Source organism: Moschus berezovskii, chromosome 19, assembly GCF_049115385.1.
Source record: "Moschus berezovskii isolate FMDL1 chromosome 19, NW_MosBer_1.0, whole genome shotgun sequence".
Taxonomy (NCBI): domain Eukaryota; kingdom Metazoa; phylum Chordata; class Mammalia; order Artiodactyla; family Moschidae; genus Moschus; species Moschus berezovskii.
In genome coordinates, this window is record NC_142478.1 from 55,853,688 (window position 1) to 55,881,293 (window position 27,606).

General features: G+C 60.5%; 1 protein-coding gene across 4 annotated transcripts; it reads right to left on the reverse strand.

Annotated features, from left to right (window-relative positions):
* HIP1R (huntingtin interacting protein 1 related) lies at positions 1-27,325 on the reverse strand. 4 transcript variants are annotated; one of them, XM_055404466.2, is made up of 32 exons: positions 27,134-27,325; positions 12,525-12,588; positions 11,992-12,134; positions 11,668-11,724; positions 10,484-10,564; positions 10,062-10,138; positions 9,757-9,818; positions 7,967-8,107; positions 7,220-7,277; positions 7,019-7,094; positions 6,708-6,848; positions 6,557-6,618; positions 6,275-6,347; positions 6,017-6,200; positions 5,839-5,927; positions 5,640-5,756; positions 5,450-5,551; positions 5,057-5,251; positions 4,691-4,838; positions 4,491-4,577; positions 4,076-4,183; positions 3,801-3,937; positions 3,444-3,554; positions 3,173-3,231; positions 2,885-2,915; positions 2,737-2,799; positions 2,262-2,362; positions 2,025-2,130; positions 1,805-1,928; positions 1,660-1,721; positions 1,333-1,523; positions 1-1,080 (listed from the first exon to the last, which is right to left on the reverse strand). In XM_055404466.2, exons 1-32 carry the CDS (start codon positions 27,224-27,226, stop codon positions 1,041-1,043), a joined length of 3,183 nt encoding a protein of 1,060 aa, XP_055260441.2. In that variant the 5' UTR covers positions 27,227-27,325; the 3' UTR covers positions 1-1,040. The 4 variants fall into 4 exon arrangements, with proteins under 4 accessions (XP_055260441.2, XP_055260439.2, XP_055260440.2 ...); XM_055404464.2 differs by having other exon boundaries at positions 1,313-1,523; XM_055404465.2 differs by having other exon boundaries at positions 1,320-1,523; positions 27,134-27,324.
* Positions 27,326-27,606: the final 281 nt, after the last annotated feature.

The following is a 27,606-nucleotide window of genomic DNA, read 5'->3' on the forward strand; positions in this document are numbered from 1 at the left end:
TGACAACAGTCAGTGTGTTTTATTGCCAGTAGGACCCTTCAACACAAGGAAACACCTACACGCAGGGCAAACCCAGGTGGCTCCTTGAGCTCCTCTCAGACCCGGGTTTTTCCTTCCAGCCGGGGGTCTCCCCCTTTCCTGGGAGGAGGAGGGGCTTGAGGGGAGCACGTTCATCCAAGCGCTCCTCTCTGTGGGGCGGGCCCCCTCCCCGGGGCAGCCCCCTTCCTGTGGAGCAGGAGGTACTTTTGTTCTGCAGAGTGGGCAGGCGGCTCCTGGCTTCTGGGCTTTTTGTGGCTGAGCTGGGGAGGCCTCCAGGAAGGCTGGAAACCTCCCAGGGGTGGGGGCAGCAAAGGGAGGAAGGTGGGCAAGGGGAGAGGGCTCCCGGGCAGGGGCTGGCAGATCCGGGGAATGAACAGGAAGGAGGAGGGTCACCGCAGACTCCAGGAGGATGGCAGCACCTGTGCCCGGTGGGCGCGGGGCCCGCCTCGCCCAGGTAAAGGTCACCTCCCTGTGCTCCACGCACCGCCCTAGGGCGAGGCCCAGGGAGAAAGGGGCAATACCCACTCCTGCTTTGCCTGAGGCCACAGCAGGCCTGTCTCCCTGGAGTCCACGCCCCAAGAGGCTACAAACAAGTGACCTCTCACCCGTCCCCAACAGCCAGCACGGACTGCGTGCCGTTCATCTCTAACCTCAGAACCGCAGGGCTGAAGGGCAGGGAGCGGCCCTGCCTTCCGGCAAGCTGAACACAAACTCACAAAAGGTCTAGCTCAGAATATTTGAAACGCTCCGTGTACTCCCGAGGAGCTGTGGCTCAGGCCGTCGGGGCCTGGCTGCTCTCAGCAGTCCCTGTCGCAGATAAACAGGCTCTCGTCCAGGAGGCCAGCCTCTGTCAGTCCTGGGCGCGTGGTCAGCCCTCAGCAAGGGCTGGGGACCAGGGGCTTGGGCACCTGAGGGGGCGGCTGGGCCTCTCGGAGGCGCCTCAGCCACGAGGCCCAGGTCTCCTGTCAGCCTCCCTGCCGGACCCCTTGGAGGGGCTTAGTTCACGACTTGAGCTGCGTAGCTGCCATCCTTCCTGTCGAGCTGTGAGAGTCAAGGTGGAGGGGCTCAGTGGCCACGCCCGAGAGTGCAGGACACTGGGTCAGGCCCCCGTCCCTCCCGCAGGATGAGCGCTGGGCACCTGCCATGCTCCCCAGGGTGCTGGGCGTGTCTGCTCCCGCTGGTCAGCGGTATCTGACTGTCCCCAAGGCCCACAGACCTGGGAGCATAGGCCAGGACAGCACCCCAGGGCCCCTCCCGTCACCCTCCCACCCACCGGGCACCTGGTGGTCCTGCCTTGGGGCCACGGTGGGCTTCTGGGCCAAGGGCGGCTTCTTGGTCCCGCTGCGGGGGGCGGCGCTGGGCTGGCTAGGCTCCTCCTCACCCGGCGCCCCCACAGCCCCGGCCAGCAAGTAATGCTGCCTCCGCAGCTCCCCGAGCCGCACACGCTCCACCTCCAGCGTCTTCTCCAGCTCCAGGGCCCGCACCTGCAGCCCCGCACAGCATCTCAGCAGGCTGGGCCTCGCCCCAGGGGGGGGGGTGGATGGGACAGGAGACGGGACGGAAGAGGGGACGAGGCAGGGGAAGGGGGATGGGAGGGGGGCAGAGGCAGAGGGCAGCCACCTGGGTCTCCATCTCCTGCTTCTTCAGCTTGATGAGGGAGAGGCCAGAGAAGTCCATGGTGTCTGAGGGCAGAGCGGGGTGGGTCAGCATCTGCATGCCTTCCCCACCCCACCCCACCCCACCCCACGGCGACCCCAGTGCCCACCTCTGTCCTCGACCTGCTCCTGGCCCGACTTGGTGGAGGCCACCACGTTGGCGGCCATCTCATTGACAGTGCGCGAGCACTCCTGCAAGCGACTCAGGTGGGGGCTGTGCTTGTCGGCCTTCACCTGGGGGCCATGGGGTGCGGGGACAGATCAGGGACAGGCCCAGCGGGTGCGCCACCGCCCCGTGGTCTCCCTCCCGGGAAGGCTGGGAAGCCTCACCTTGGAGGCCGCCACCAGCTGGGCCGTGCTGGCCGCGATCTCGTGGGAGCAGACGATGAGTTCCTCGTACTTGCCCGTGTGCAGCACCACCTTGTCCGCCGACTCCCTGGGGGCAGAGCAGGCGGGGCCTGGGTCGCCGACTCCTGGACAGCTGGGGCACCCCCACGCCCCCTCCCCAAACCCTGAGCACCCCCACCCTGCCCCCTCCACCCCACCCCCAGACCTGGGGCAACATACACCAGTTGGGTGGCTCCCCAGCCCACCGCCTTGGAGGCGGAGATCAGGCCTTCTGTCCACCTCGAGTTCTTGGCATAAAATTCCTGCTGCGTGGCTGCCCCCTAGTGGTGACAGGAGGACAGGGTGGACCGGTCAAGGATGTCACCAGGGGGACACCAGATCCCCAGGGGTGAGCCCTTCCTTCTCCCTCTCCCCTCACCCGGCCACAAGGGCGCACCCCTAGGCTGTGGTTCCCAGGCACACTGCAGGCCCTGGGGGAGGCTGCTGCCACTCTGCACACTTCAGGGGTCTCATGCCCAAAAGGAGCCCTGTGCGGGGCTTAAACCATGGGGTGATTTGGGACAAAGAGGGCTCTAGGGTCAGGCCCTTTGCAGGGATCTATCCTCAATGGCCGAGCTGTGCAGCCTGCCCACTAAGTAGGGGGCCCCACCTGGCCCAGCCAGGGATGCCCCATCCCACCAGCAGCCCAGCTCACCCTGCCACTCTCCACGATCTCCTTCTGCAGGCTGGTGGATGTTGTCACCAGGAGCCGGATGGCCTGACAAGATCAAGACACAAGTCACCCTTGGATGGCCCTGCCAGGTACAGAGCCTGCCCAGCCTGGGTCTCAGCCAGCCACTCACCTTCATCAAGTCTGTGCAGGAGTTGAGGATCCTAGGGGGAGCAGGAGGGATGGGGAACGAGAGAAAAGGGTCTGCACTGTGGCCCCAGAAGCCACGGGGAGCCAGGGAGCTCGGCCCGGCCTCGTGGGCACGCAGCAGGTGGGCCCACAGGGCAGGGTGTGCTCTGCCGGTTCCCAGCCCTTCTCACTGGAGGTTTGCTAAGCAGTCGGGGACAGAACCCACCTCCCCAGACCCGGGAAAATTGAGGAACCCGCCCCAGGAGGACTGGGAGGCACACGTGGGGCTCACCTCTCATTGACCTCCAGCTTCACCCCAGAGCTGGCATGGCGGGCCTGGTTCATCATGTTCTACAGCCGACGAGAAGAGCTTTGAGTGGGCTGGGAGGAGGGCAGCATGCCACAAAGGGGGACACTGGTGCTGGTCAGCCCCCACCACCGCATCAGCCAAAGAGCCTCGGCAGGAAGGCCAGGCCCCGGCCGCCCCCTCCCCTCTGATCTGCAGAGGCCCTCCCACAGAGGGAGGTGCACCCAGGGCTCCTGCCCCCGCCCTGGGTCCTCACCTCGATCCTCCGCACCGCATCCTCGATGGCCGCGGATGTGGCCGCCATCTCCTTGTCCACCATAGCCCCGAGCTCCTCCTGACGCACATCCAGGCTCTTGGGCTTCAGCTCCTGGGGGACAAGGCATCCGGGAGTCGGGCAGGGTGGATGGATTTCGCCCCGGCTGCCCCACAGAGCCTGGGGGCAAGACTGAGGCAGTGCTCTTTCCCCACCCCGTGCCCCGCAGTGGCAGGCCCTGCACGTGAGCCCCTGCTCTGTCCAAGCTGGAAGGAGATGCAGAGAAACTGGGGACCCCAGCCCCACCTCAGCTCCACTACCCTCCTCCGACCCGGGCCCATGCTCTGCTGCCCGCCTCACCTGGCCCAGCTGGAGGATGCCCTGCAGGGGGGTCCGCACCAGGCCGGGCCGGGCTTGCAGCAGGGCCTGCTGTTCCTGCAGCTGCCCCATGAGCTCCAGCGCCCGGGCCCCACACTCCCTGCAGGTGTCGATCAGGCCTGAGGCGGGGGAGAGGGCTGTAAGGGGGGAGCCCTGGATGACCCCTGCCCGGCCTGACGCCAGGACCTCTCTGCAGCCGTCCCCTTCCCAGGTCCACCACGAGGACCACGTGTGCCGCGCGCCTGGTGCCCACTTACGGTCAGCAGGGTCGGTGGGGGCCAGGTGGGAGGTGGCACTGCCGTGGACGATGGTGTCTGCAGCCAGGTGCGAGAACCGGGTCAGGGCCGCCACGAGGCCAGAGGCATCTGCTCGGGGAGGACGACACACCCTAACGCTGCTGCCTCGGAGCGAGGCCTGGTGCTGCTTCCCCTGCCCGAGAGCCCAAAGGGCCCCAGCAGCCCAGCTCCCAGAGCACAGGGTGGAGCGGGGCAGGCCCAGGTCACGCAGCTACAAAGCAGCAGAGCAAGAGCAGGAACCAAACCGGGGTCTGTGGGACCCCAGGCCCGCAGGGTGGGTGGGCTCCCTGAAGAGGTGGCCTGCAAGCGGCAGTGGCCAGTGGGCACCATGGCCTGTGGCCTCTGCCCCACCCTGCCCCGTGCCCGTGGCACTCACCTGCCCTGGAGGTCAGGTACTGAGTGTGGCCCTTCTCCAGAGCGCTCATCGCATCCAGGGCGGCCTGGGCCCTGCTCACCAGGTAGTCTGCAGACAAGGAGGTTGGGTCAGGGGTGGGGCCTGAGCTGAGGCCCCAGTACCCAGCCCGCCTCTCTCAGGGTGTAGGAGGGGAGGGACCGTGGGCAGGTGGGTAGCCCTACCCGGGGAGCTGGTGCAGCGCAGGTGCAGGGGGTCGTCCAGCTTGCCCACCGCATCCTGCAGTATGCGTTCGGCCTCCGCGGCAGTAGCCCGGAGCATCGCGAACTGCTCGTCCAGCAGCCTCTGCTGCAGCCCCTGCTCCTGAGACTCCTGGCAGGCGGGGGAGACAGAGGGTTGGCTGAGACCCCGGCTAGGTCAGCTAGTCAGGTGCCCCCTGAGACCCTCGCTGGGGAGGGGGCTCTGGAGAGAGGCCCTGCTCCACCCCTCAGTGCCTGGGCGGCTCCTGCCAGAGCAGGGCAGCCAGCTCAGTGCTAAGAAGGGCTCCTGTCCTCATGCAGCGGTCACACCGGGAGGGCGAGCCCCGCTACCTTGTCCGCCAGCCGCCCCTGCAGCTCGTCCCTCTCCTGGGAGCCGCGCTGCCGCTCCTGGCTCAGCGCCTCCTCCTTCTCCCGAGCCAGGCTCTGGGCCGCCAGTAGGTCGGCCTCGCGCTGCCGCACGACGCTGCTCAGCTCGTCTCTCTCCACACTCAGCGCGTCCAGCCTGGAGCTCAGCTCCGACCCACTCTGTGAACGCCAGCGTGTAAGTGGGTTGCCCGCCCCATCCTCCCTGAATTCACAGACAGCTCCTAGTGGCCCATGAGACTGGGTGGGGGCGGGACTAAGGGCTGAGTGAGGACCAGATCCCGCTTCCCGAGTGTTCCCTGGTGCTGGTCCCAGCCCCTCTGAACCAACCCCGTGCTCCCCGCCGGGGAGGCCCCACACCTGCTCCGTGCGGCTCAGCGCCTCCTGCACGCGCACCAGCTCCCCCGCCTTGGTCTCCAGCTCCCTCTTGAGCTTCTCCAGCTGGTCACTCTGCTCCTCCAGCTGCACGTGGTGCGACAGGATGTTACGGGGGGCAGTGGAGATGGGGGTGTGCTCTGGGCATGGTGGGGGAGGGGGCTCTGAGACGCACCTTCATTTCTGACTCCCGCTTCACCTGCTCCACCTGGAAGGCCAGCTGCTCCTTCACCCGCGCCACCTCCTCCTGGCTCTGCTGCGTCACAGTCAGTTGCTTGGCCGTGTCCGCGTTCTGCACGGACAGACCGGACAGGTTCGATTTAGGCTCCGCCACGCTCGGAGCTCCCCTCCTGCCCCTCCGTGTACGGGCCTACCTTCCTGAGCAGCTCGGCGTGCGTGTTGATGAGCTCGCTATGCTTTTCCTTCAGCTTGTTGTAGCGTGCCTCGGTAGCGCTGGCCTTCTCTGCGGGGGCGAGAGAGGCTGTGGCCGTGACCCCCCAGCTCGGGAAAAACTGCCCCCGTCTGCCACATCCCCCGGCCCTGCCCACATACTCTCGGCCTCCTCGCGCAGGCCCTGGTTCCGCTCGCCCTCCACTTGGGCGGCGCGCAGCTGGGCCAGCTCGTGGCGGAGCTGCTCGTTGTCCACCAGGGCCTTCTGCTTCTGCTTCCGCTGCTCCTCCAGCTCGGCCTCCAGCGCGTTCACCTGGCCCTTCAGCTGCGCGATGAACCGTTGGGCCTGGGCGGCGGGAGGGGCGCGGGTGTGGGTGTGGGGCCCGTAGGCTGCCCAGCCCCACTGCCCACGCCCCTCACCTCTAGCTTGATCTTGTCTAGCTCGCTGCGGAGCGTCTCCACCTCCCGCTTCAAGGCCTCGATCTGGAGGTCCCTGGGGACAGAGGTCAGCGGGCCCTCACTCTCAAGCTCAGTCACCCAGGGCCCTCGGGGGACCCGGGCACAGCCACTGCTCTTTGCAGTGGATTTGGGCATCTCCTGCTTGTGTCCCCCACCCGTGGTCTTTCAGGATCACAGCTCCCTGAAGGCTGCTGTTCCCCATCCCCACCGCCCCGCACTGCAGTGGGCTCCCCAGGCCCTCACCTGTCATCCTTCACGGAGCCATTGGGGGGTCCAAAGGTCTGCTCGAAGAGATCTGCCACCACCTGCCACGGGCAACAATGCTTGCTCGGTGAGTTCCGCCCCGCTCCCCCAGGAGACCGAGGGAGGAGGGAGGGATGGGGTTGCCACTCACCGCTGGCTCCCCCGCGGGGGGGCCCGTGCTGATCTCGATGAGGTTCTCGGGTTCCTCTTCCTCGGGGGCCTCCTCGGGGATCACCACCACCGGCTTGATGTGCTCGGCCAGTGCCGAGGCCCGCAGGAAGTTGGGGGGTCCCTGCGGAGGCAGTGGGTGAAAGCTGCTGGGCACTCCCCGCCCCAACAACCAGGAAGCCCCTCCCTCTGCCGCCCCCCCGCACCAGCCACATGCCCACCTCCCCCCACCACCCCAGCGCAGGGACAGGGAGGGCTGCAGCCCCGGCGGCGGCCACTGGAGGGCGCAGGTACCTCGGGCAGCCGGGGGATCTGGATGAGCCGCTTGAAGTAAAGCATGTCGGAGGCTCTGCGGAAGAAGTTCCTGAGGCTGCGGGAGGGAGGGAGGGAGGCTCGAAGGTCAGAGGAGCTGGGACCGGCCCGCAGCCCCAGCACGCTGCGGCCAGAGCCGAGGAGCCCCTTTCTTGCCATCCTCAACCCCGCCCAGGCCGGTACCTGTGAAACTGCTCATGGAACCGGTCCCTGTGACCTTGCAGGGTGTCCGCTGGGAGACCTGGGGGCAGCAAGGTTGAAGGGGGCTTCCTGTCTGCTCACGGCTCTGAGACTTCAAAGGGCTCCCTCCCGGGCCCCTCCCTGCTCCTCCCCCTTCTAGAAACCATCGGAGACTAGAGACAAGACCTCCTGCCACCTGGCTGGGTCCCACCCACCATCAGGAGGCCCCAGGGACCCCTGTGAGGGGGTCAGGCTTTCCACTGAGTGAGGGAAGGATGGGCGTAACCTCAGCCACAGCCCACGGCCCGCCAGGCTCTGCTGGTGCCTCAGGACTGCAGTCTGCCCACAGCTGACGCTGGGACAGCACACAGACCCTTTCTGAACACTGAAGAGCCACCACAGGACCCCCTGGTCCTCCCCAGCAGCACAGGAGGGGCCCCACTGCAGCCTCTGAGGCCAGGAGGTCAAGAGAACTGCAAACATGTAAATCTCTGCAACTCTCCCTGCTAAATCTTGTTTTAGAAAATAGTGATTTTTTTTCCATAACAAATGTTATTTCTATTAATTGGTAATGGGCTTATTACTCATTATATAAATAATAAATATATATAAATATACTTATAAATAATAAATGAATATCTTAAAGGTTGCTCAGTTCCCATCCCTAACACAGGCTGTCCGCACAGCCCTCTGGGGCTTCGGCTGACCCTCAGGGCTGAGGCAGGCAGGGCTGGGGGCACGGGGACTCACAGGAGTGCAGCTTGAACATGAGCTTGACTGTGTAGTGGTAGAGGTGGCTGCAGTCCTGGATGACCTGGATGAGGGGGGCCAGGCGGCACTGGCCCGAGGACATCTGGGACACGGCGATGGCCGTGTTGAGCTGCCGGAACACTGCAGAAGAGAGGGGCAGGAGGAGCGGGAGGAGCCTGAACAGGGGACCCGGAGACACCAGTGTGGAGCCTACTCTGGTCACAGGAGTAGGGATGACCACGGTGAGGACAGCTGGCCGTCACCCGAAGACAGGGCAATGGCCTGGGTTACTGGCTTCACCAGTCCTGCTGGGCAGTGGGACTCGACCCCAGGCTCTTGGGAACTGGTACGCTCCTCGAGGTGAGGATGGGCCCCAGGCACTGAAGCTGCCGCAGACTGAGGCCCAGCCCTTCCACCAGTGAGGGTGACAGCAAGGCAGGGGCGCGTGAACCCCAGCTCAGCTCGGCCAGTGGCTCTCATCTCTCGAGAGCCTCCAGGCAGCGGGACTGAGGATCCGGGTGACTTTGACAGTCCTGTACCCACAGGTTTCCCCCTCACTCTGAATCTGAGAGACCTAAGGTTGCGCAGACGTGGAACAGCCCGGGCTTGGCCAGTCTCATAGCAATGGATTCAGGATGTGGTTCTGCAAACCCCAAGGGACCCCAAAACCTCACTTGCACCCAGGGTCAATCTCCCCTGCCCCTGAGAATCATCCTTTCATCCGATGGCCCAAGCAGGAGGGAAAGAGACAGACATACTGCTGCCCCTGGCCGGGCCCCTCTCTGGGGCAGGGAGAGACGTGAGTAGGTGACACCCAGGGCAGCCCACAGGGGACACTGTTCCAGATGGTGGCCCCCAGCTTGGGCCTACTCTCGCCTTGCCCCGGGTGGGGCCAACCTGCAAACCTTCAGGGTGAAACGAGGACACCCGGGAGGGAAGGGCCGAGGAGGAAGGCACTGAGTGTTGTGCCTCACCCGCTTAAACCTTGATTCTTAGTTACATGTCACATCAAGTACGTTTTCCTTGTAAAAAAATCTAAATACACATAAAATATGATTTTGGGTTTTAAAACACAATGCAGTCACTTCTCATCTGGGGGCGTTCAGGACATTTCTGTTTGGGGCTGTTAAAAACCTCAGGGTGGGGAATGCCCACTCCACCTCATGCTGTTTCTCCGGGAGATGCTGGCACGTGGGGTGGGGGTGCCCTCAGGGAGAGGCACATCTCTGCAGGACAGCTGCCCCCCACCCTAGACCACTGACCTCAGGGTCCAGACACCGGTGCCAGGAGGCTGCCTGGACCCACTCTAACTCCTGGCTTCCCCTTAAAAAGGCATCTGCCTCTCACTCTCCTATGGAGAGCACCGAGTCACCTGCAAGTTGTTTCAAAGCTGCCACTCAAAACCATCACCTCTGCAGCCCTGATGGTGGGGGGGGAACCCTGAGATTTCCTGTGCTATGGCTGCTGGGTTCCTGGGCAGGGAGATGAAGTGACTCAGAGGCCTTTCACGGCAGGGAATGAGTGGGACTGTCCCAAACCAACTGTCCTGGGTAGGAGGTGGTTGGAAACTTGAAGACATGGCTCCTGGGGTCCTCCCCGCCCTGCCCTCCCCTCTCCCACCTCGGGGCCAACAGAGCAGGGCTCCTTCTGCCAGACCGTGCCCTGGACATGCCCACCGAGGGCCTGGTGTCCTGCAGGGGTGGAAAAGGCCTCTCCTCCCTGTGCTTTGGAGGCACCTGGAGGCCCCATGACTAAGGACTACACACCCGGGATCCCTCCTGGCGGCTCACCTGATTCAGAGAGCTTCAGCTCGCAGTCCATGTAATCAAACATCTCCACGGTGAGCTGGAAGCTATGAGGGGAGAAGAAGGGAGAGCTGGGCGGGAGGGGCGCGGGGCACGCCCCCAGCCCCCCAGGCGGGAGGGATGCTCATGGTCACACCCTCGCACGGATTCCCAGATGGCAGTCCTTCAGCCGAAACACCCAGTTCAGCGTGAGCCCATCCCTTTAGCTTCAGCCTCATCTCCTGGGCACACGTGACCTTCGGCCCTGGGACAGGGCACGACCACCACCCCGGGGGAGCCAGGGGACTCACATGTTGTTAACGTCTGTCCCAGCTGCCTTCTCCAGCACCTCGTCTGTCACCTCCAGGCCCGCAGGGAACTGTGGGTGCTGCGGAGAGGACACCCCCACGCAACCTCAGCACCCCTCGGCTCTGGCCCAGTGGGAGGGAAGGGGCCGGAGAAGCAGCCCCCCCAGCCCCCAGCCTGTGGAGCCACCACCCGCCCCGGGCACTGCCTGCAGACGCCGAGGCGGAGGGGACAGGAGGTCCAGCCAGAGCCCAGGGCAGGGCTGGGACCACGGCCCGCGCTGGGAACCACCCCCGGGCCTTCTGACTTCCCTGCCATCTGTCCAGAGTGTCCCCCAGGGTCAGGCGGGGACAGGACAGACCCCACCCTCCTCGACGTCATTGTGGGATCAGGGGGGAGAGCCCCACAACTCCCCTGAGGAAACTACCTTAAGGTGAAAGGAAATCTTGGTCAGCAAGAGTTTGGTGTAAATATTCACCAGCTGCCCATATCGGTCGTGCAAATGGCCCTGCGGAGAAAGCCCCGGGTGAGGACGCGCCCGGGAACCCCATGGGCCCAGCAAGGAAGCCAAGGCTGGAAGATGCAAGGCCAGGAGCGGGGGTGTCGGTCCTGCGTCCACCCACGCAGTCACTTATTCATTCAACAAACACTGCTCAGCCCACCAGAGGCGGCCGACCTTCTTTCCCCAAGACGTTTCTCTGCCAGCTCCCTCCCTGCCTATTGCTCTCTCCTTTTTTTTTCTTTTAATTTTTTTAAATTTATTTATTTTAATTGGAGGCTAATTACTTTACAATATTGTATTGGTTTTGCCACACATTGACATGAATCCGCCCGGGTTATTGCTCTCTCCTTATTGGTCTTGCCAGAAAGACTCTTGTGACAAAAGAGCTCTTTGTCCAGGCAAGAGGCCAGTTCTGAGCCGGGATACTTTGTTAAAATGCTGGTGGCGGCTGGGGAGCTACATTCCGACGGGTGTGTACACACACCCTCCCAGCCGCCTCCTCCTGACACCACGTCCCCTGTGACCACGGCAGCTGGGCCCACGTCTGCAGATGGCACCAGGGATGCCGTTTTCCTTATTCTAGGGGTCTCCCCACTGCAGGTTGGTCAGTTCCAGAGGCCCGCCTGGCCCCCCACATGGCTGATGCAGCCCCAGCTGTGCTCCTGGAGGACAAATAAGGCCAGGGGCCCTCTCTCTGCCCAGGAGATGCCCCTGATTCCCCAGTGTCATGGAGTGGACCTAGCACACACGCTCCTGGGGGCTCTGAGACCTCACTGTGGATAAGAACCTCTGGGGAGCCTGCTGAAAATGCAGATTCAAGATTTGACAGCTGCCGATGGTCCTGAGGGCATCCAGATCTGCACCCCTCACCCGGACTCAGCATGGGGCACTCGACCCCCAGGGACTGAAGGGCTGAATTCTGGACCTGGAGGGCCCATTTAGAGGTGCCTTTGGGGCTTCCTGCACCAGGTCTTAAGAGCAAGGCTCAGGTTCAGGTACTGACGCTCTCCTCCCCCACCGTGGCCCCTGAGAACGTGGCTCTGGCTCTGCTGGGAGGACACCACCGGGGCTCCGTCCCCCAGGCCCCCGCACCCACGCCCCGCACCTACCCACAGGTCTCCGATCTCCCGAATGTTGCTCCGGTGGCGCTGGCAGTCGTGCAGCACCTGCCCCAAGGGGGACAAAGGGGAAGGATGACCGGGCGGTGCCTCCAGGGGATGGGGCAGGGGGAGGGGGCGACACGTGCTCCCTCGAGACGGGGCGGAGGGTGGAGAGCAGCAGGCAGGACGGGCGGCCAGCCCAGAGCTGAGGGACCCAGACTCGGGGACAGTCCATCACTCATTCCAGAGGACGTGGCTCAGGGGTGCTCGTGGGGGTGGGGGGCGGCAGACAGAGGACTGGGGCCCCTGGACCAGCAGGCGGCGGCTACTCACGTTGGGATGCCCGTCCCGGAGGACCTTGTGCAGCACGTGGCAGAACTTCCAGCTGAGGATGGCACTGCTGGGCAGCGGCAGCCCAATGGCATAGGACCAGAAGGTGAAGGCCCCCTTCTCGTGGTGAGTGCCCAGGATGATGCCTGCCAGGTCAAGGCCAAGTGCACACAGCAGGGCCCCCAGCATGAGCGAGGGCAGGCGCTCAGTGGGTGCAGCAGAGCAGGCGACTGACCACAGAGATGGGGGTGGCGGGCCGCCCGCGCCCCCCGCCCCCCACTGAGCGCTGTGGTTCTCAGCCACGGTCGTGCCCCACGCCCCATGCCGGGCCCAACAGCCCAAGACAACAGGTGGCCTTCCCCAGGCAGGACTCAAGAGTCTGGAAGGGGCCGAGCGAGGCTGGCACCAGGCCGTGGGGGCCACACCTCCTCGGGCCGTCCGCAGCCCCCGCTGTACCCCAAATCCATCTCCCCCATGTGCGCCTCACACTCCCCGCCTCCCCCAGGGGCCCAGAGGAATGGCCGCAGGGAGGATACGCCGGGCGTGCTTCTCCTTCACGGGGGCCTCCTGGGTGTTGATGGCTTTGCTGATGCTGATGGCCTGGGAGGAGACGAAGGAGGCGGAGGTCAGAGACCCACCCAGCAGCCTTCCCAGGAGAGAGCACCCAAAGGGGGAAGGGGCGACACACAGACAGGGTGGATCCTTCCCACTGGTTAAAGGCGAGGGGTGAGATGAGGGGAGAACAGGAACTCTCTGAGGGACTTCCCCGGTGGTCCAGTGGTGAAGAATCCGCCTTCCAATGCCAGGGACGTGGGTTCGATCCCTGGCTGGGAACTAAGATTCCCCCCGCCACGGGGCAGCTAAGCCTGCCCACCGCAACTACTGAGCCTGTGAGGCACAAGGAGAGACCTGCCCACCACAGCTAAGACCCGACACAGCCAAAAATTAAATAAATATAATTTAAAAAAGAGATTCTCTAACCTAAGCAAACCAGACCACTCGGGACTGTTCTTTGACTTGATATGTGCAGCTCAAACTACAACTAAGGCTTGATGCCGCCACCCCCGAGAGCATCTGGGGTCTGGGAAATAAGGCCAAGGGCCAGCTGGTGCTGCAGGAGAACAACTCTGATCTGAAAACTGCAGGCGGTTCCTTCTCCCCAGAAGGCGTGGCCCCCCCAGGGCCCTGGGGGCACGGCCAGTCCCCTCCTGACAGCTTCCATGGGTCCTGCCTCTCAGAGAGACTGCTGTGGCCTGGCCCAGAGAGACGAGGCCCCCATGGCCACTACATGGAAAACCAGGAGACACCAGGTCCCACGGCCTGTCTGCGTGCATCCTGGATGGGCGAGTCCGGACTCAGCTCCCAGTCCCACCGACCCAAACAGTGACTGCACCCCAGCAGGGGTGGCAGGAAGGGGGGGACCTGCCTAGCACATGTGCCACCCCGACTCAGGCTCGAAGCATGGTGGCAGTCTCAGGCCCCCTCCCACCTTCACCTGCTGGAGTCTCGTCCCCCTGAACTCAATGCCTCCTCTTCTGAGAAGGCTTCCTGAATATGACTGCTCCCTCACCAAAGGCTTGGGGCACTGACTGTCACCCCCAGCTCACTCATCCAGGAACCACCACTGGCCCTGGGCTTACTCATGGATATGTTTTAATTCTCCACCTGGAGGCAGGTCTTGTAAGCCTCTGTCCACCCACCTAGCCCCGAGCTTGTGGATAGAGTGAGAAGAGCTGCTGGTTGACGGCAGGGTCAGGACAGGGTCCCTGCCCAGTACAGACACCTCTCCAGCTCAGCAATTCTCCCAAGTCCCCCATAGGTACGGCTCTAAGCCCCATGTGGGAGTCATGGGGAGCTGTCCAGGGAGCTTGCAGGGCTGGGCAAGGGGCCCCTGCTCCCCCTGCAGCCCGGTCCTGCCCAGACTTGTCCAGAGCGGGCCCAGCTGTGGTGGGAGCAAGACAGGACGGGGAGAGAGCCCTGAGGGGCAGTGGGCGCTTCCTTTCTAACCCGGAGGCCACTCTGCTGTCCACCTCTGGGGCAGGGACAACAGGACCTGGCCCTGCCAGGCACAAGGCGATCTCACTCATCTGCGGTCCTGTTATGACCAAATGGAGGCCTGCTCTGCAAGGGGGACAACCCCAAGAGCCACAGCCATGCTTTCTGCTCCAGCTCCTGGGCCTGGGAGCGGCTGGGGCTGGGCCGGCCGGGCCCCTTGCGCCTACCCCAGTCAGGCTGGCTGACCTCCTTTCACACACAGCGCTCATTGTGGCCATTCTCGGGGGCTCGGTGAGAGCTGGGCAGCAGCACACAGCAGGCTGGGCCCTGGGGGGCGGCTCCCCTGGCATCAAGGGCCAGGCTGGGGGGCGCGGCTCTAGCCTCACTGTGGACCAGGGTCCTGAGAGGACACAGGCCGGCTCTGGCTCCCCTTACATGAGAAGCCTCGGCGAGCCAGACACGAAAGGCTCCCTGGCCATCTGTTCCATGTTTGCTGGTCCTCTGCCAGCTCGGCCTCCCCGAGGCCCCAGCGCCTGCCTGTGTTCCACAGGCATCAACTGTGAGAGGCGCCGGCCCGGGTGTACTGCTGCCCTCCCACCAACATCATGCCCCACCGGGCAAGGAACTTGGCCCACAGAGGCTGAGAACAGAGATCAACAACCAGCAACTCCTGGGCACTCCCCTGCGCCAGGTCCGGGCAACATGCTCCCAGTGGGCATGAGCCCACTTTCCTGATGAGGAAACTGAGGCTCCGGGAGCTTGGGTATCTGTACAGCTAATAAGGGCACAGGCAGGTCTGGCTGTGTCCTTAACGATCCTGTGGTCCAGCTCCCAGGACCCTCCTTCCAGCACAGCTAGAGAGCTGGCAGGGGCAGGCACACCAGCCCATAAGGTGGGAGTGGGCCCGTCTCTGGGGTGGGAAACCCCATCCCCCCGCTGCCCTGACACTTGAACTGGCTCTGACGACTGCCACCCAGCCCACAAGACCATGGGCCAGCACAGAGCAGGGCCACACGTGCAAAGCAGACTGCCCTGAAGGTCGGGGGATGCCAAAACATCACCTGCAGTCAGGCCCAGCAGGTGCCCTGTCCTCCCACTGTCCTGGGGCCGACCCCAGACCCCAGGAAGGGGGCGTGCGGACACCCCACCCTCCTGGAGGCCAGTCCCCCGTTCACCTTCCCCTGGCCTGCAGCAGAGACCCACCCTGCCAGAGTGGGTGGGCTGGGGCCCAGCAGGGGAGCAGGGAGCTGAGCCTAGGGTCAGCAGCCCCACCTCCCCTCCCTCCCCGGAGGCTGCGGAGGGGCGGCCTTGACCACAACGTCAGTCCAGATGTAAGCGCCCTCTCATGGCTGGGCCGGACCCCCAGAAAGGGTGCCTGGCCTTCCCTCTGGGGAGTGCGCTCGTGGGTCCCCTTCCTGCCACTGCCCTGCTTCAGTCTCCCCTGATTTACGCCTCTCCACACGCTCAGCACCCCTGACGAGTGTCCTCACTCACTCCCCCGCACCCCTAAGTCCCTGTCAGTGCCGTGGGGTGAGGGAGCGGTTCTGCCAAACCCCTAAATGGCGCCTGGCACACGGAAGGCTTTCAGAGGCAGCGAGGGAGGCTCTGGGGACCCAGCGAGACACGGGGGACCCAGGCCCTTGGCACAGTCTGGGCGCCAGGCCCCTCCCGGGCCCCCGCAGGCCCCGCCTCCTGGTGCCGCCCGCTCCCCTCGCCACCGGCTGCGGGAACACGGTCCCTCCGGGCGGGAACACGGCCCCGTTGTGTGCAGGCGGCAGATGTGTGGGCCGGGAAGCCTCCCAAGGAGGCACAGAGCTCACACAGAGGGGGTCTGTGGACGCTCACAGCCCTGCTGTTCCTACCAGGCACGGCAGCCAAGCCCCGTCCCAGGACGGGACAGCAGGCCCTGGGGTGCCCGTCGCCTCCCTGGACTGTCCTGCATGTGCCGCAGAATCTGGGTGTGGGGAACACCGGGGTTCCTCTCCTTAGCCCAGGAATCTGTGCCAGCCGACTCCGCCACGGCTCTGATCCCGGGCTTCCAATCCAGGGCGGCTCTGATTAGGACACCCGGTCCTGCCCACACAGCATGGCGTCCTCCACCAGCCCCCCGGTGCCTGTGGGGAGACTGAGGGCTGCGGGGCAGTCAGAGGGCACCGGGGACTGAAAGAGGCTGCCTTCCACCCTGGTCCATCAAGCGGGGCAGTTCTGCCAACAGAGTATAATCTCTCGAGACAGGCGGGATCAACTGCCGTGGAGAGAGCCTTTCTGTACGGGAGACAGGAGAAGCTTCAAGCAGAATGGGTTGGTTAGGAGCCTGGGTGTGGAGACCGGCTTCCCAGGTGGAGCAAGTGATAAAGAACCCGCCTGCCAGTGCAGGATACATGGGTTCGATCCCTAAGTCTGGAAGATCCCCTGGAGAAGGAAAACGGCAACCCACTCCAGTGTCCTGGAGAATCCCATGGACAGAGGAGCCCGGAGGGCTACATACAGTCCGTGGGTTCGCAAAGAGTTGGATGTGACTGAGTGGCTAATAGTTTCACTTTTTCTCTGGGTGTGGAGATAGAAGAGCCCAAACTGGAGAGGGGGTCCAGGAAGGGGGCAGGGAGTGGCAAGGGGCGGGTGGCGACCATCTTGGGGGTCTGTTTATCGGACTTCCCACTCAATCTTTGAGTGGCTGGGGACGGCGGGGCAGGGAGCACCTGTGCCCACTTCTGAACCAGGGTGGGAGAGCAGGACAACAGCAGGAATGGTGGGTCTGTGAGAACCCCAGATATGCCAGGTGCTGGTAGGTGGACTCTGGGGGAAGGAGCTGAGAGGGGTCTGCAGAGACAGGGGAGGGCAGGCAGAGGTGCGCTTCTTGGACCCTGAGGCTGGGTGACTACACCACGTCCCGAGCATTCAGACCATGGCTGCTCCTCTGCTGGAGAACTCCAAGCCTAGGCCTGGGGACTACCTTGAGGTAAGGGGCCCGCCCCTCTGGACAGGGCGCACCAGGCTGAGGGCTGGGAGGCCTCCAGCAGGCTCTGGAGATGCACTTGGAATCGCTGGCCCCGGGAAGCTTGCAGGAGGCATACTTCATGCCGAAGGGCCAGCGAGCTGGCCTCAATAAATGACTAATAAAATTATTTTTATCAAGTTCAGCCATGTGCCAGGCACCGTGCCGAGCGCCTCACCAGCATTATCTCATTTAGCCTCCTGAGTAATCCTGGAAGCAGGTGGATGAAGAAACCAGAGCTCGAGAAGGTGAAGTCACTTGCTCAAGGTCATAATGAGGAAATGCAGCCCCAGTGCCCACACTGGGCACTACTCCAGGCACTGTCCCCCCAGACAATCCTCCCGCAACCCTCCCCTGCTAACCCAGGGTGAGCAGTCCCCAGGGTGGCTGGACAGTACTGGGACCCAGGCTGCTGGCTCTGCAGACAGTCCCCTTAGACACTGCCGGTCCCGGGTCTCACAGCAGGAGGGGCTGGGTGGGGGGGATACGGGCCCGCACAGACATCCTTCTGGCCCCTCTCTGTCCCACTGTCGGGACCCGCGCTCAGGGAGGACCTGGCCTGACCCCAAGCCATGATGTGGACTCCGGATCCGGGATTTGTGAAAACTACAGGTAATAACAGCAACTGGGTGGCAGCAAGGAGCTCGGGGGGTCCCCCAAGGCTCCCCATTCCTGCAGGCAAGGAAGACTGTCTGACTGAGGCCTTCAGTTTGGCTCCCTCTGGCTCCTCCTGGGGCGGCTCCCATCTGGCTGCTGGGCTGGGGACCTCTAGGAAGGCCTCTTATGTGGGCTCCATTGGGTTCGTGGGAGCTAGAGCCCCAGGACACACCTGCTCTGCTTCCAGGAACAGTCTCGTTTGTCAAATAAAACCCCGTCTGGTGCCAGCAGAGGCCTGGGAGTCAAGCCTGGGGTGACAACCCCAGGACCAGGGTGAACAGAGCCTCCAGGGAGCTTGGCCCTGGATGGGTGACTCCCAGGGACACAGAGGGAGCATCTCTGTGCGGGTCAGGAGAGGGCACCCGGTGAGGCGGGGTTGGGGGTGGGGAGTAGACCCCACAGGTGATATTCCCCAGAGGCTTGCCACCTGGGCATCTGCCGTGGACTTGAGACAGAAGTCAAGCCCGCCCAACCGCCCCATTGCCGTGGGACAGCACAGCAGGCAGAAGGGACCAGGGAGCACCTCAGGAGAACACGGTAGCCAAGGATGTGCCCGCTCAAGAAGCCACCATGCTGGAAACCCCAGCGAGGGGTCAGAGCCCAGTGACCACAGAGGCTGCAGCCCTGACTGTTCTCTGCAAGGTCTGACCTCCCAGCCAGGCTGCGGTGGGCTCTGCACAGCAGAGGAATGCAGACTCAGGGAGACCCCTTCCCCAGGAGCCCACGTGAATGGGGACAAATACAGGTCAGCTCGCCCAGCTCCACCATGGCCACCTGCGGCACCCTGGCCCTGAGAGTCCAGGCCCGTGCACCCCGACTCACTGGGGAACCTCCAGTTTAGAAACCTCCCCTTTCCCGTCTGGAAAGCAGGAATAAAAAACCTCTGGGTCTTCGAGGACACAACACACACGAAGACGCAGGACATCTCCGCGGGAGAGGTGGGACAGCTTGCTTTGTTCCAGCCACACTGCCTTCCTTCTGGCCCTCAAACAGGGCAAGTCTGGTCCCACCCCCAGGTCCGGTGGTGTTTCTGGGGTCACCCTGCTAAGCCGCCCCTCCTGGGAAGTTTCCTCCAGCCCCCGTCTCCAGAGCAGCCCCCGTCTCCAGAGCAGCCCCCTCCTCCACACAGATAGCGCTCTCTCGGTTACTTTCACCCAGGATATTTATTCTCTGAAACCATGTGTTTGCCATGTATTCTAGCTCCCACCCCTGAACTTGAACTTGGCATGAGGAATCGGGTTGGTCTTGCTCCCTGCTGTACCTCTAGTCCTCAAACCTGCGGTCAGTAAATCTTTACTGGATGAGTGAAAGAGTGAACACTTGAATGAACAAAAGCTCTTTCAAAAGTACTGGTTAAATTCAAGGTAGTGTGTGTGTCTCTTTCTCCAGCTAATGATTTAACCACTAGAGTTAAATACCAAAGGCAACTATAAAACCATTTCTATTTTAAAACCAACCCTGAAATGAATCAGACTTAATCTTCCTTGTCCTGTTATCTTGACGCTTCATGGTGGCACTTGGCAGGGAAAAAAAAAACAACGTCCTTCAAAGAGCCAGGGCACAGGGGCTGGCAGAGAGGTGGGTTATCCTGCTTTAGTGTTTCCAAAGAGGAAAGAGGCCGCATGCAAATGCATTTGCCACTTCAATGGCCACTGATGAAAGCAAACATGGGATTTCTGTAGCCAGAGAGGTGGCTGGATGTTGTCACAGGCAAAGTGGTGGGAACTCAGGGTCAGAGGTCGGCAGCTTGGCCATTTTAGCATATGGGAAGTCTGTGGAGCGACACCGTCCTGCCCATTCAACTGTCTTTTCCCTCCATTCCCACCCCCCAGTCCCTGCTTGGTCTGGGCCCCTCCATCATTTGACCTTACGAAACTGGATGGGGGAGGGGAGGGCATGAGCCCCAGGAGGGCTCCTCCCATTCCCCAGGACGAGGCTCAGCGGGGGTGGGCACTGCCACCTCCCCCCCAGCCCCGCCACCACCCCTGGGCTCTGCAGGTGACACATGAGGAGGAAGTGGTACAGCAGGATGTGGCCTGAGTCCCGCCTCCAGGATGGACAGGGAGCCAGCCCCGGGGCAGGTTCCTTCCTGGGCCCTTCTGACATCACTCCCCAGACCTGTCTGGCCCACAAGCTAGAGGCCTGAGTCACTCTCTGGCGGGAGAACCTATTGCAATTTGAGATTGTGTTTGTTTCAGCAGGAGGAAAAACAACCCCGCCTCTACTAAACTTTTCTCCAAGGGCTCAGTCTTTCCCCGCAGTGGGTGCCAGGGCCTTTTAGGCTTCACCGAGCAGCAGCATCGATGAAGGGAGACCCATGGGTCCCCAGGGCACCCATTCATTCAGCGCACACTTGCCAAGCGGGTCCCGAGCAGGGCACTCCTGGGTGCCAGGACACAAGAGGAGTCAAGGGTGTCCTGCCTGAGGACCCTGGGGTTCCAGGGGGTGGTGCTTAGAGGCTGGGAAGGAGGCAATGCAACCTCTCCTCCTCGTGTGACTCCGGGTCCAAACACACGCCCAGCCTCAGGGCTGTCCACTCCTGCTGGCTTGGCTGCAGGGTTTCGGGAGACAGGGAAACAAGTGGGGATAGTATCGCGAGAACTAGGGCAGCACAGGAAGGCCTTGCAAACAAGGTGATATTTGAGTCCACCCTGGAGCCAGGTGGAGGGGGGGAAGGGTATTGCTGTCAGCCTGGCTGGCAGAGGTGCTCCTGGCAAACGCTCTCTGGGACCCGGCTCAGGTTAGCCGGCTGGGTTTCCCTGCCACCCTCACCCAGCCAAGCAGGCCTAGACTCAATTCCAAAGAGTTTCCACCTCGTGCAGCTGGACTCAGTGCCCAGGCGGGTTTCATTCACAAACGGGATGCTGACCTGGGGGCAAGGTCAGGAGGGCAGGCCTTTCTGCCAAGAAGTCCAGCTGGCCTCCCCCGACCTCTCTGGGGCATCCCCCTGGGGCATCTTCCAGGGGACAGCGTCACCCAGGAACAGGGCCTGCCATACCTGAGAAGGTGGCACCGCAGGATCGCCCTGCCAGGAACGGGCAGCTCCCTACCTTCCCCCGGCAGCCCTCCCCGACTGCCCCAGCTCCCCACTTACAGAGGCTCACCTGGGGACACAGGGACAGAACCCAGGAGGGCGCTACTTCTATTTCTTTGGTCCAGCCTGCGTTCCCATGCACAGCCTAATGGCCAACAGCTGCTCGGTCCAGCACTGGTTCTGCACCAGGCGCTGGGACGTCCTGCAAATCCTCACACCTACTCCATGACTCGGGCGCTAAGATTAGCTCCATTTTGCAGATGGGGTGACTGAGGCACAGAGCCCCACTCTCAGACAGCTCTGCCACAGCCCCCCTGTCCATCTCCCACCTCCGTCACCAAAGTGAACAGCCTCGGAGGAGACACATCCCAGGGCACCGGAAACAAGCCAACAGACACGCAGTCAGTGGTCTCTCGTGAACATGTCGTGGGACAAACACACAGCAAAGGTGGGAAGAGGGAGGGGAAGGATGAGCAGCCGCAGCCTCACCCCAGCCTGGACCAAGAGGTCACTAGACACTTGAGGAGCCCAGGGGGATTCTGGGGGGAAACCACAGGAACCTGGAAGTCAGCAGCTGTCCTGAGCATCACCAAGCAGGCTGCTGGGGCAGGATCAGGTGGAGGGTGTCTCAGGGGCGTGAAACAGCAGCGCCATTGGAAGGAAGGGCACGGCTCACCACCCTCCACCAACCCCAGCTGGCCCACCCCTGGTGGCCGGGGAGGAAGGCCACTGCTGCTAGGGCAGCTCAGGTGTGGCTTTGCGGGCAGCATCCTGTGGGGGTTGTGAGCCGGGTTCGTTCTCCCGTCCTTTTCAGAAAACCTCGGGCTCACCTCTCGTTAGCCTTTCAACCAGCCTGTGCTGGGTGCCAGGCCCCTTCCCTTGCCCCAGCCTTCCGGGAGCCGACAGACGTGGGTGGCACTGGGGGCTTTCTGACTTCCACCATATGGTTGAGGTTTCTTCCCAGACTCGGAGGTGGGGGAACTTTTTTAAAATAAACATTTAAATGAGGCCCAGAAAGGGGTTGGTGACTTACAGTGTTGCACAGTTGGTGATGGACAGGGAGGCCTGGCGTGCTGTGGTTCATGGGGTCGCAAAGAGTCGGACACGACTGAGCGACTGAACTGAACTGAACTGAACTGAATACCACAGTATCTATAAGGAATAATGAAGACAGAAAGGGAGCATGTATAATTATCTACAACAGCCAAGACACGGAAACAACCTGTCCATCAACATGTGGATGGATAAAGATGTGGTCCACATACACAATGGAATGAAATCACGCCACTAAAAGAATGAAATCACGCCATTCGCAGCAATGTGGATGGACCCAGAAATGATCAAACTAAGAGAAATGAGTCAGAAAGAGCAAGACCACATGATATCACTTATACGTGGAATCTAAAATATGACACAAGTGAACGCGTCGAGACGACAAAAACAAACTTACAACACAGAGAACAGATCTGTGATTGCCAAGGGGGTGGGTGACTGGGGGAGGGAAGGACTCGGAGTCTGGGGTTAGCAGATGCAAACTATTACACGCAGAATGGATCAACAACAAGGTCCTACTGTAAAGCTCTATTCAATATCCTGCGATAAACCACAGTGGAGAAGGATATGAAAAGACTATATATGTACAACTGAGTCACTCTGCTGTACAACAGAAATTAGACATTGTAAATCAGCTATAAAATGTTTTTTAAAAGGGAGAGTGTGTAAGTCTGCCCACCCGGCAGAGACGGGTGATGACATTCAAGGGTAGGCAAGTCAGGACAGAGGAAATCAGAAGTCCAAAAGACTACTGCCAATTTGGGAACGGCCTTCAAACCAGAAATTCAAGTGAAGTGCCCGAACACCTGTCCGTGTGCTGGGGCTTGCCTTTGATACTGAAGTTCTACAGAATTCCTGGCTAGGGAACTTTAATAGACCATGTGCCCAGGACTCCAATCCAAGTCAAATCACTCCCAATCACCAGGATTTAGACACTGACGAGTGTAAAAACGCCCCCAGGTGATTCTAACACCCAGCCAACCAATCCAGTAGCTGCTGGCCACGTTACGTTACTGAGTGCCCGAAATGTGAGCCCAAATTGAGATGTGCTGAATCAAACACAAAACGAGTCTCAAGATTCAATAGGAGGAAAACAATGTAAAATACCCCATTCATAATTTCCACAGTGATTACGTGTTGGGATCGTTATATTTTGGATGTGCGTGCTCAGTCGTGTCCAACTCTTTGTGGCCCCATGGACTGCAGCCCGCCAGTCTTCTCTGTCCATGGGATTCTCCAGGCACGAGTTCTGGAGCAGGCTCTCATTCCCCTCTCCAGGGGATCTTCCTGACCCAAGGATCAATCCCGCCTCCCCTGCATTCTTTACCGCTGAGCCACTGGGGAAGCCCCATAGTTTGGATACACTGGGCTAAATAAAATATACGAAGAAAATGAATTTTACCTGTTTATGTCTTTAGGGTGGCTAAGTAATCTAAAAACGATACAGGTGGCTCCTACTCTGTCTCTATTGGACAAGCCAGGGTGAGAAGCCCTAAATGTCAATAAGTGTTAATCTTTATAAGATTTCATTTCCACAGAGGCTGCAGAGGCGATATGTCACTGACCTGAAAAACTGAACTTATGAACAGTTTACCGCCTGCTGCTCCCCCTCCACAGCTCCCGCCCCTCCCAGAAAGACCCCAACTCCTGACCCTCCCACCCAGGCGTGATGCTCTTCTTCCCCACCCGGCCCGGCTCATTGAGCACTGGGGCCCCTCTCTTGTCCTGACCTTAAAGAAGCTTTTGGGCTCTGATTCCATTTCCTACATGGGAAACAGAGGCCCAGACAGCCAATGTGCTCATAGACAAGGAAGAAAACAAGCTTGGGGTTTAGCATTTCTAGGACTCCCATCTGCTGAGCCATCATCCACGCTAGGCCTCAAAAATGGGTCTCCTTTCTAATGGAAGGTCTGAAATAGTTCTCAAATTGTAAAGCTTTTCGGGGAGGTGGGGGTAGGGAGAAAGAAGGCTATCACTGACCGCTTGCAGAGCCCCATACTACATGTTTTGCCTTCTGATGGTATTCGCTGCCTAATGCTCCTGTTAACAAATGACCACAGTGGGCTCAGTGGTTTAAAACAACACAAACGTATCATCTTACAATTCTGGAGGTCAGAAGTCCAAAATGGATCTTAGGGGCTGAAATCAAGGTGCCTGCAGGGCTGCATTTCTTTCACAGAAGTTCTGTGAAAAAATCCATTTCTTGGCCTTTTTCAGCTTCTAGAGGACACTCGCATTCCTTCAGCTTTAAAGCCAGCAATGTCCCCCCTCACCGCACATCACCGTGACCTCCCCGTGACCTCTTCCACATTTAAAAGTCCTGTAATTACATTGGGATCACCGTGGCCAGGCCATGCCCCCTATTTTTAAGGTCCTCTGATTAGCATTTTCTTACCCTGGACTGTTAAGATATTCACGGGTTCCAGGAATTAGGACACGGACATCTTTGGTGGGGGTGGGCCTCTTTAGCCCACCCCATCGTTTCTAGACCTTAAAACAGCCCAAGGAAGTAGATGGAATTCTCTATTTTTACAGACCACGAAACAGGAGTTAAGCACCTTGCCCAGGGACACAGGGGCACTGACTTTCGGTGATATCACACCACCTTAGAAACGAGACAGGTGATTTTCAGGTTCAGAACACGGGTATGCTGTATTCCACGGTATTCTGTATTCAGAATACTACAAGAACAAAACGCCAATACAGTTTTGTCACTTCCACTTTAAAAAGGGGCTTTATCACCAAAGGGACCATAAAGTCTTGGGGAAGAACAAACCAGCTTTCTGCACGGCGCCCTGGGGACTAATATACAGGCACTCACACACTGACATCACGTATAACAACCACAAGTACCGGAAACGTGAAGGATGCAGGACTGCTCTCCCTCCACTTTCCTGACCTGGGCGGGGTTAGAAACCCTTTTGCAAAACAGGGTGTGGTCAGTCACATTTTTCCTCTTCTTGACCCATAAGTCCAAGAGGAATAGTGAGGATGGCAGGACGGTGGGGACATGTGTTCTAAGGAAGCCAAAATGCCCCTCTGCTATACAGGGTGCTGTGGTCAACAAGGAGACCCAGGCAGTGCATCCCGAAGGCAAGGCGTGTCCGAGGGCTGGATGAACTATTTTCTGTTCAGAAGGAGACCTGTAAGCAGCAGCTTCAGCTCTCCATGTCCTTTCCTCCAACGGGGCCCCGCTGGCAGCTCACTAGATATTTCTGGGAGCGATCTAATTAAATATTAACCACGCACAAAACCTTATTCCTGCATCTCTCAATAAGTCATTTTGAAGACAAATCTAGACAGAAACTGAACTCTATCTTTCCCGAAAAAAAAAAAAGAAAGAGCCCTGGAATGGGTAAAGCCTATTAGATGCACTTATTAGAAAGAATTATTCATGATAAGTAACCCTCTCGGCCTCTCAAAAAAACCCAAGCAGCAAGAACAAAACACCCTCTTGTTTACCAAACCAACCATCAAAGTATGCGGTGCTGTATCAGGGACTCTCTTTGACATTCGGGAAGCTTGCCCTTGATTTATCACAATTTAAGAATAGGATCAATTAACTCAGCCCTTTAATTTCATCTCCTCTGTGTAGCAATCCGGCCTCTTTATACCTTCTCAAAAGCATAAAAGAAACTAAAAGTCAACAAATGAATAACATCTGACATCCAGATTCTCTCTGCCAATCAAATTTTTCTCCCCATCCTTCTGCAAGTTCCTGGCACAGTTAATTATGCATTAATGACTTTAAATTAAATGCCATATTTGTTTTTATGATGGGCTATCTGGGCTGAAAATATACCAGGGGCCGGATGGTGATGATCACAAGGATAAATTAATAATTTGTGGCTAGGTTAGTTCAGCACTAGGCTTTCCTAGAGCCAAGGTTTTATTATCATCTTCCTTGTTAATCTCAAGCACAAAGGTTAGCTGTTTCCTCTGCATTTTCTCTTACTTCAAAGCGAAAGTTGTTGTAGGCTGCATGTACTAACTTGATTTGAAAGACACCTCAGAAGTTGTTGCTCCTACAGGGAGAGAGGAGGAGAACCTTGCTAATAATGGCAGACACAAATGTCACCACCCAGCTTCAGACAGGGGTAAGTTCAGTCCTTTTAGCTCCTTTCTTTTTCTGGCCTACTCTTGGAGGATATGAGGCCTCCAACGGGGAATGGAACCCCTGCCCCCCGCACGCGGGGCACAGTCTTAACCACTGGACCGCCAAGGAAGTCCACAGCTTATTTCTAAAGAAAAACTTTCTGTTGTGTCAGTCCTGGTTGACTTACTTTGGCAAAAAAACAAGTTAGCTCCCCCCACCCCCACCCGGGCAGAACAGCACCTCAGTGTTTGTAAAATAAAAAGGAACAGAAAACCAGAAACAGCAACGCCCTCATCAGTGTGGTCTCTGCAGGAACACACGGACAAATACACACCCCCTGTCATTGTTTCATTTTTAAAATAACCTTCCCAGGATAGGCCACCCTCAGGAAGAGATGCCTGAGCGTGGGAAGTGCTGGAAGGGAACCCTAGGAAGTTTCTGTCTGTCAGGCGCCGGCATTTAATAAGGGGGTGTGAACCTGTTTATATGTGGGCCAATGGATCGGGCAAACAAGTCTGGTTACATACGTGAAACTTTTCACCCAGCAGATAATAAGATATTGTGCGGCCCTGGAAAACAACTCAGGAGGAAAGGAAGCAGTGAGTTTCCTTGAAGGAAATGCATTGCTTCTCCGAAGAGGGGGGCATTCTTTTAAGGCGTGGAAAAAGGTGGCCGGAGCCCGGGAGGGGCGGCGCTGAGCGGCCAGGGTGGAGAAATCCACTCGGGCCAACCCGGGCTGGATGCACCCGGACCTGGAACGTACCTTGACCCACCTGGACCACCGCGGCGTCTCGGCCCCCTCCACCTGGATCCCCTTCCACCACCTCGGTACCCGGCCGCCTCAGTCCCTGGACACTTTGGAGCCCTGGCCATCTGAGGTCTCCAGCCGCCTCTCGGCCCCTGGGCACCCGAGGTCCCCGGCCGCCTCTCGGTCCCTGGACACCGCTGTCCCCTGGCCATCTCGGCGCCCGACCGCATCTCAGTCCCTGAACACCTGGCCGGTTCCCGGGCCACCTGGGCCCCTCGACCGCATCTCAGTCCCCGGCGGCATCTCGGTCACGGCCACCCCAGCCCCCCGCGCCGCCTCCGGCCCGGGCGCCGGCGCGCGCTTCCGGTTCACCTGCGCCCGGGGCGGCGGAGGCCGGGGAGCCGGGGTGGCCGTGACCGAGGTGCAGCCAGGGGAACCAAGGCGGCCGGGAGCGAGGGGCCTGGGGCGCCCCGGGGACGGGCGCAGGCCGGGCTCGAGGGACGTGTGTGAGGGGAAGGGGAGAGGGCGCCGTCCGCCAGCCCGCCCGCCCGCGGCCCCGCCGCTCGCCTGGGTCTTGTCGAACTGCTCGCGCTCGGCCTCCAGGCTGTGGCCAGGCCTGCGGTTCAGCACCCGCGCCGGCACGTTCTTGATACTGTTCATCCTGCCGCCGCCTGCGCTCCCGGGCCGGGCTCCGCGCGACTGAGCGACCCAGGCCGGCCGCCCAAGCCTAGGCACCGCGAGGCCGCCCGCCGCACGGCAACGCCCGCCCTTCGGGGGAGGAGCTTTGCTGTCGCCCCGCCCCGCCCCGCCCCTGGCCCCGCCCCTGGCGGGATGCGCTGGCACTGGTCGCGGGCGGGGAGGGCCCCCAGCCCCTCCACCCTCAAGTGTGCGAGCGGAAACTCCGTCTGCACACGCAGCCTCCGCCCCGACTCACTGATCCCTGTCCGCACCAGGCCAGGATCTGGTTAACTGGAGAAAACCTGGCCTCAATGAAACCTGACCAAGAGAAGCACATCTAGACACGTTTTCTTTCATTTTAA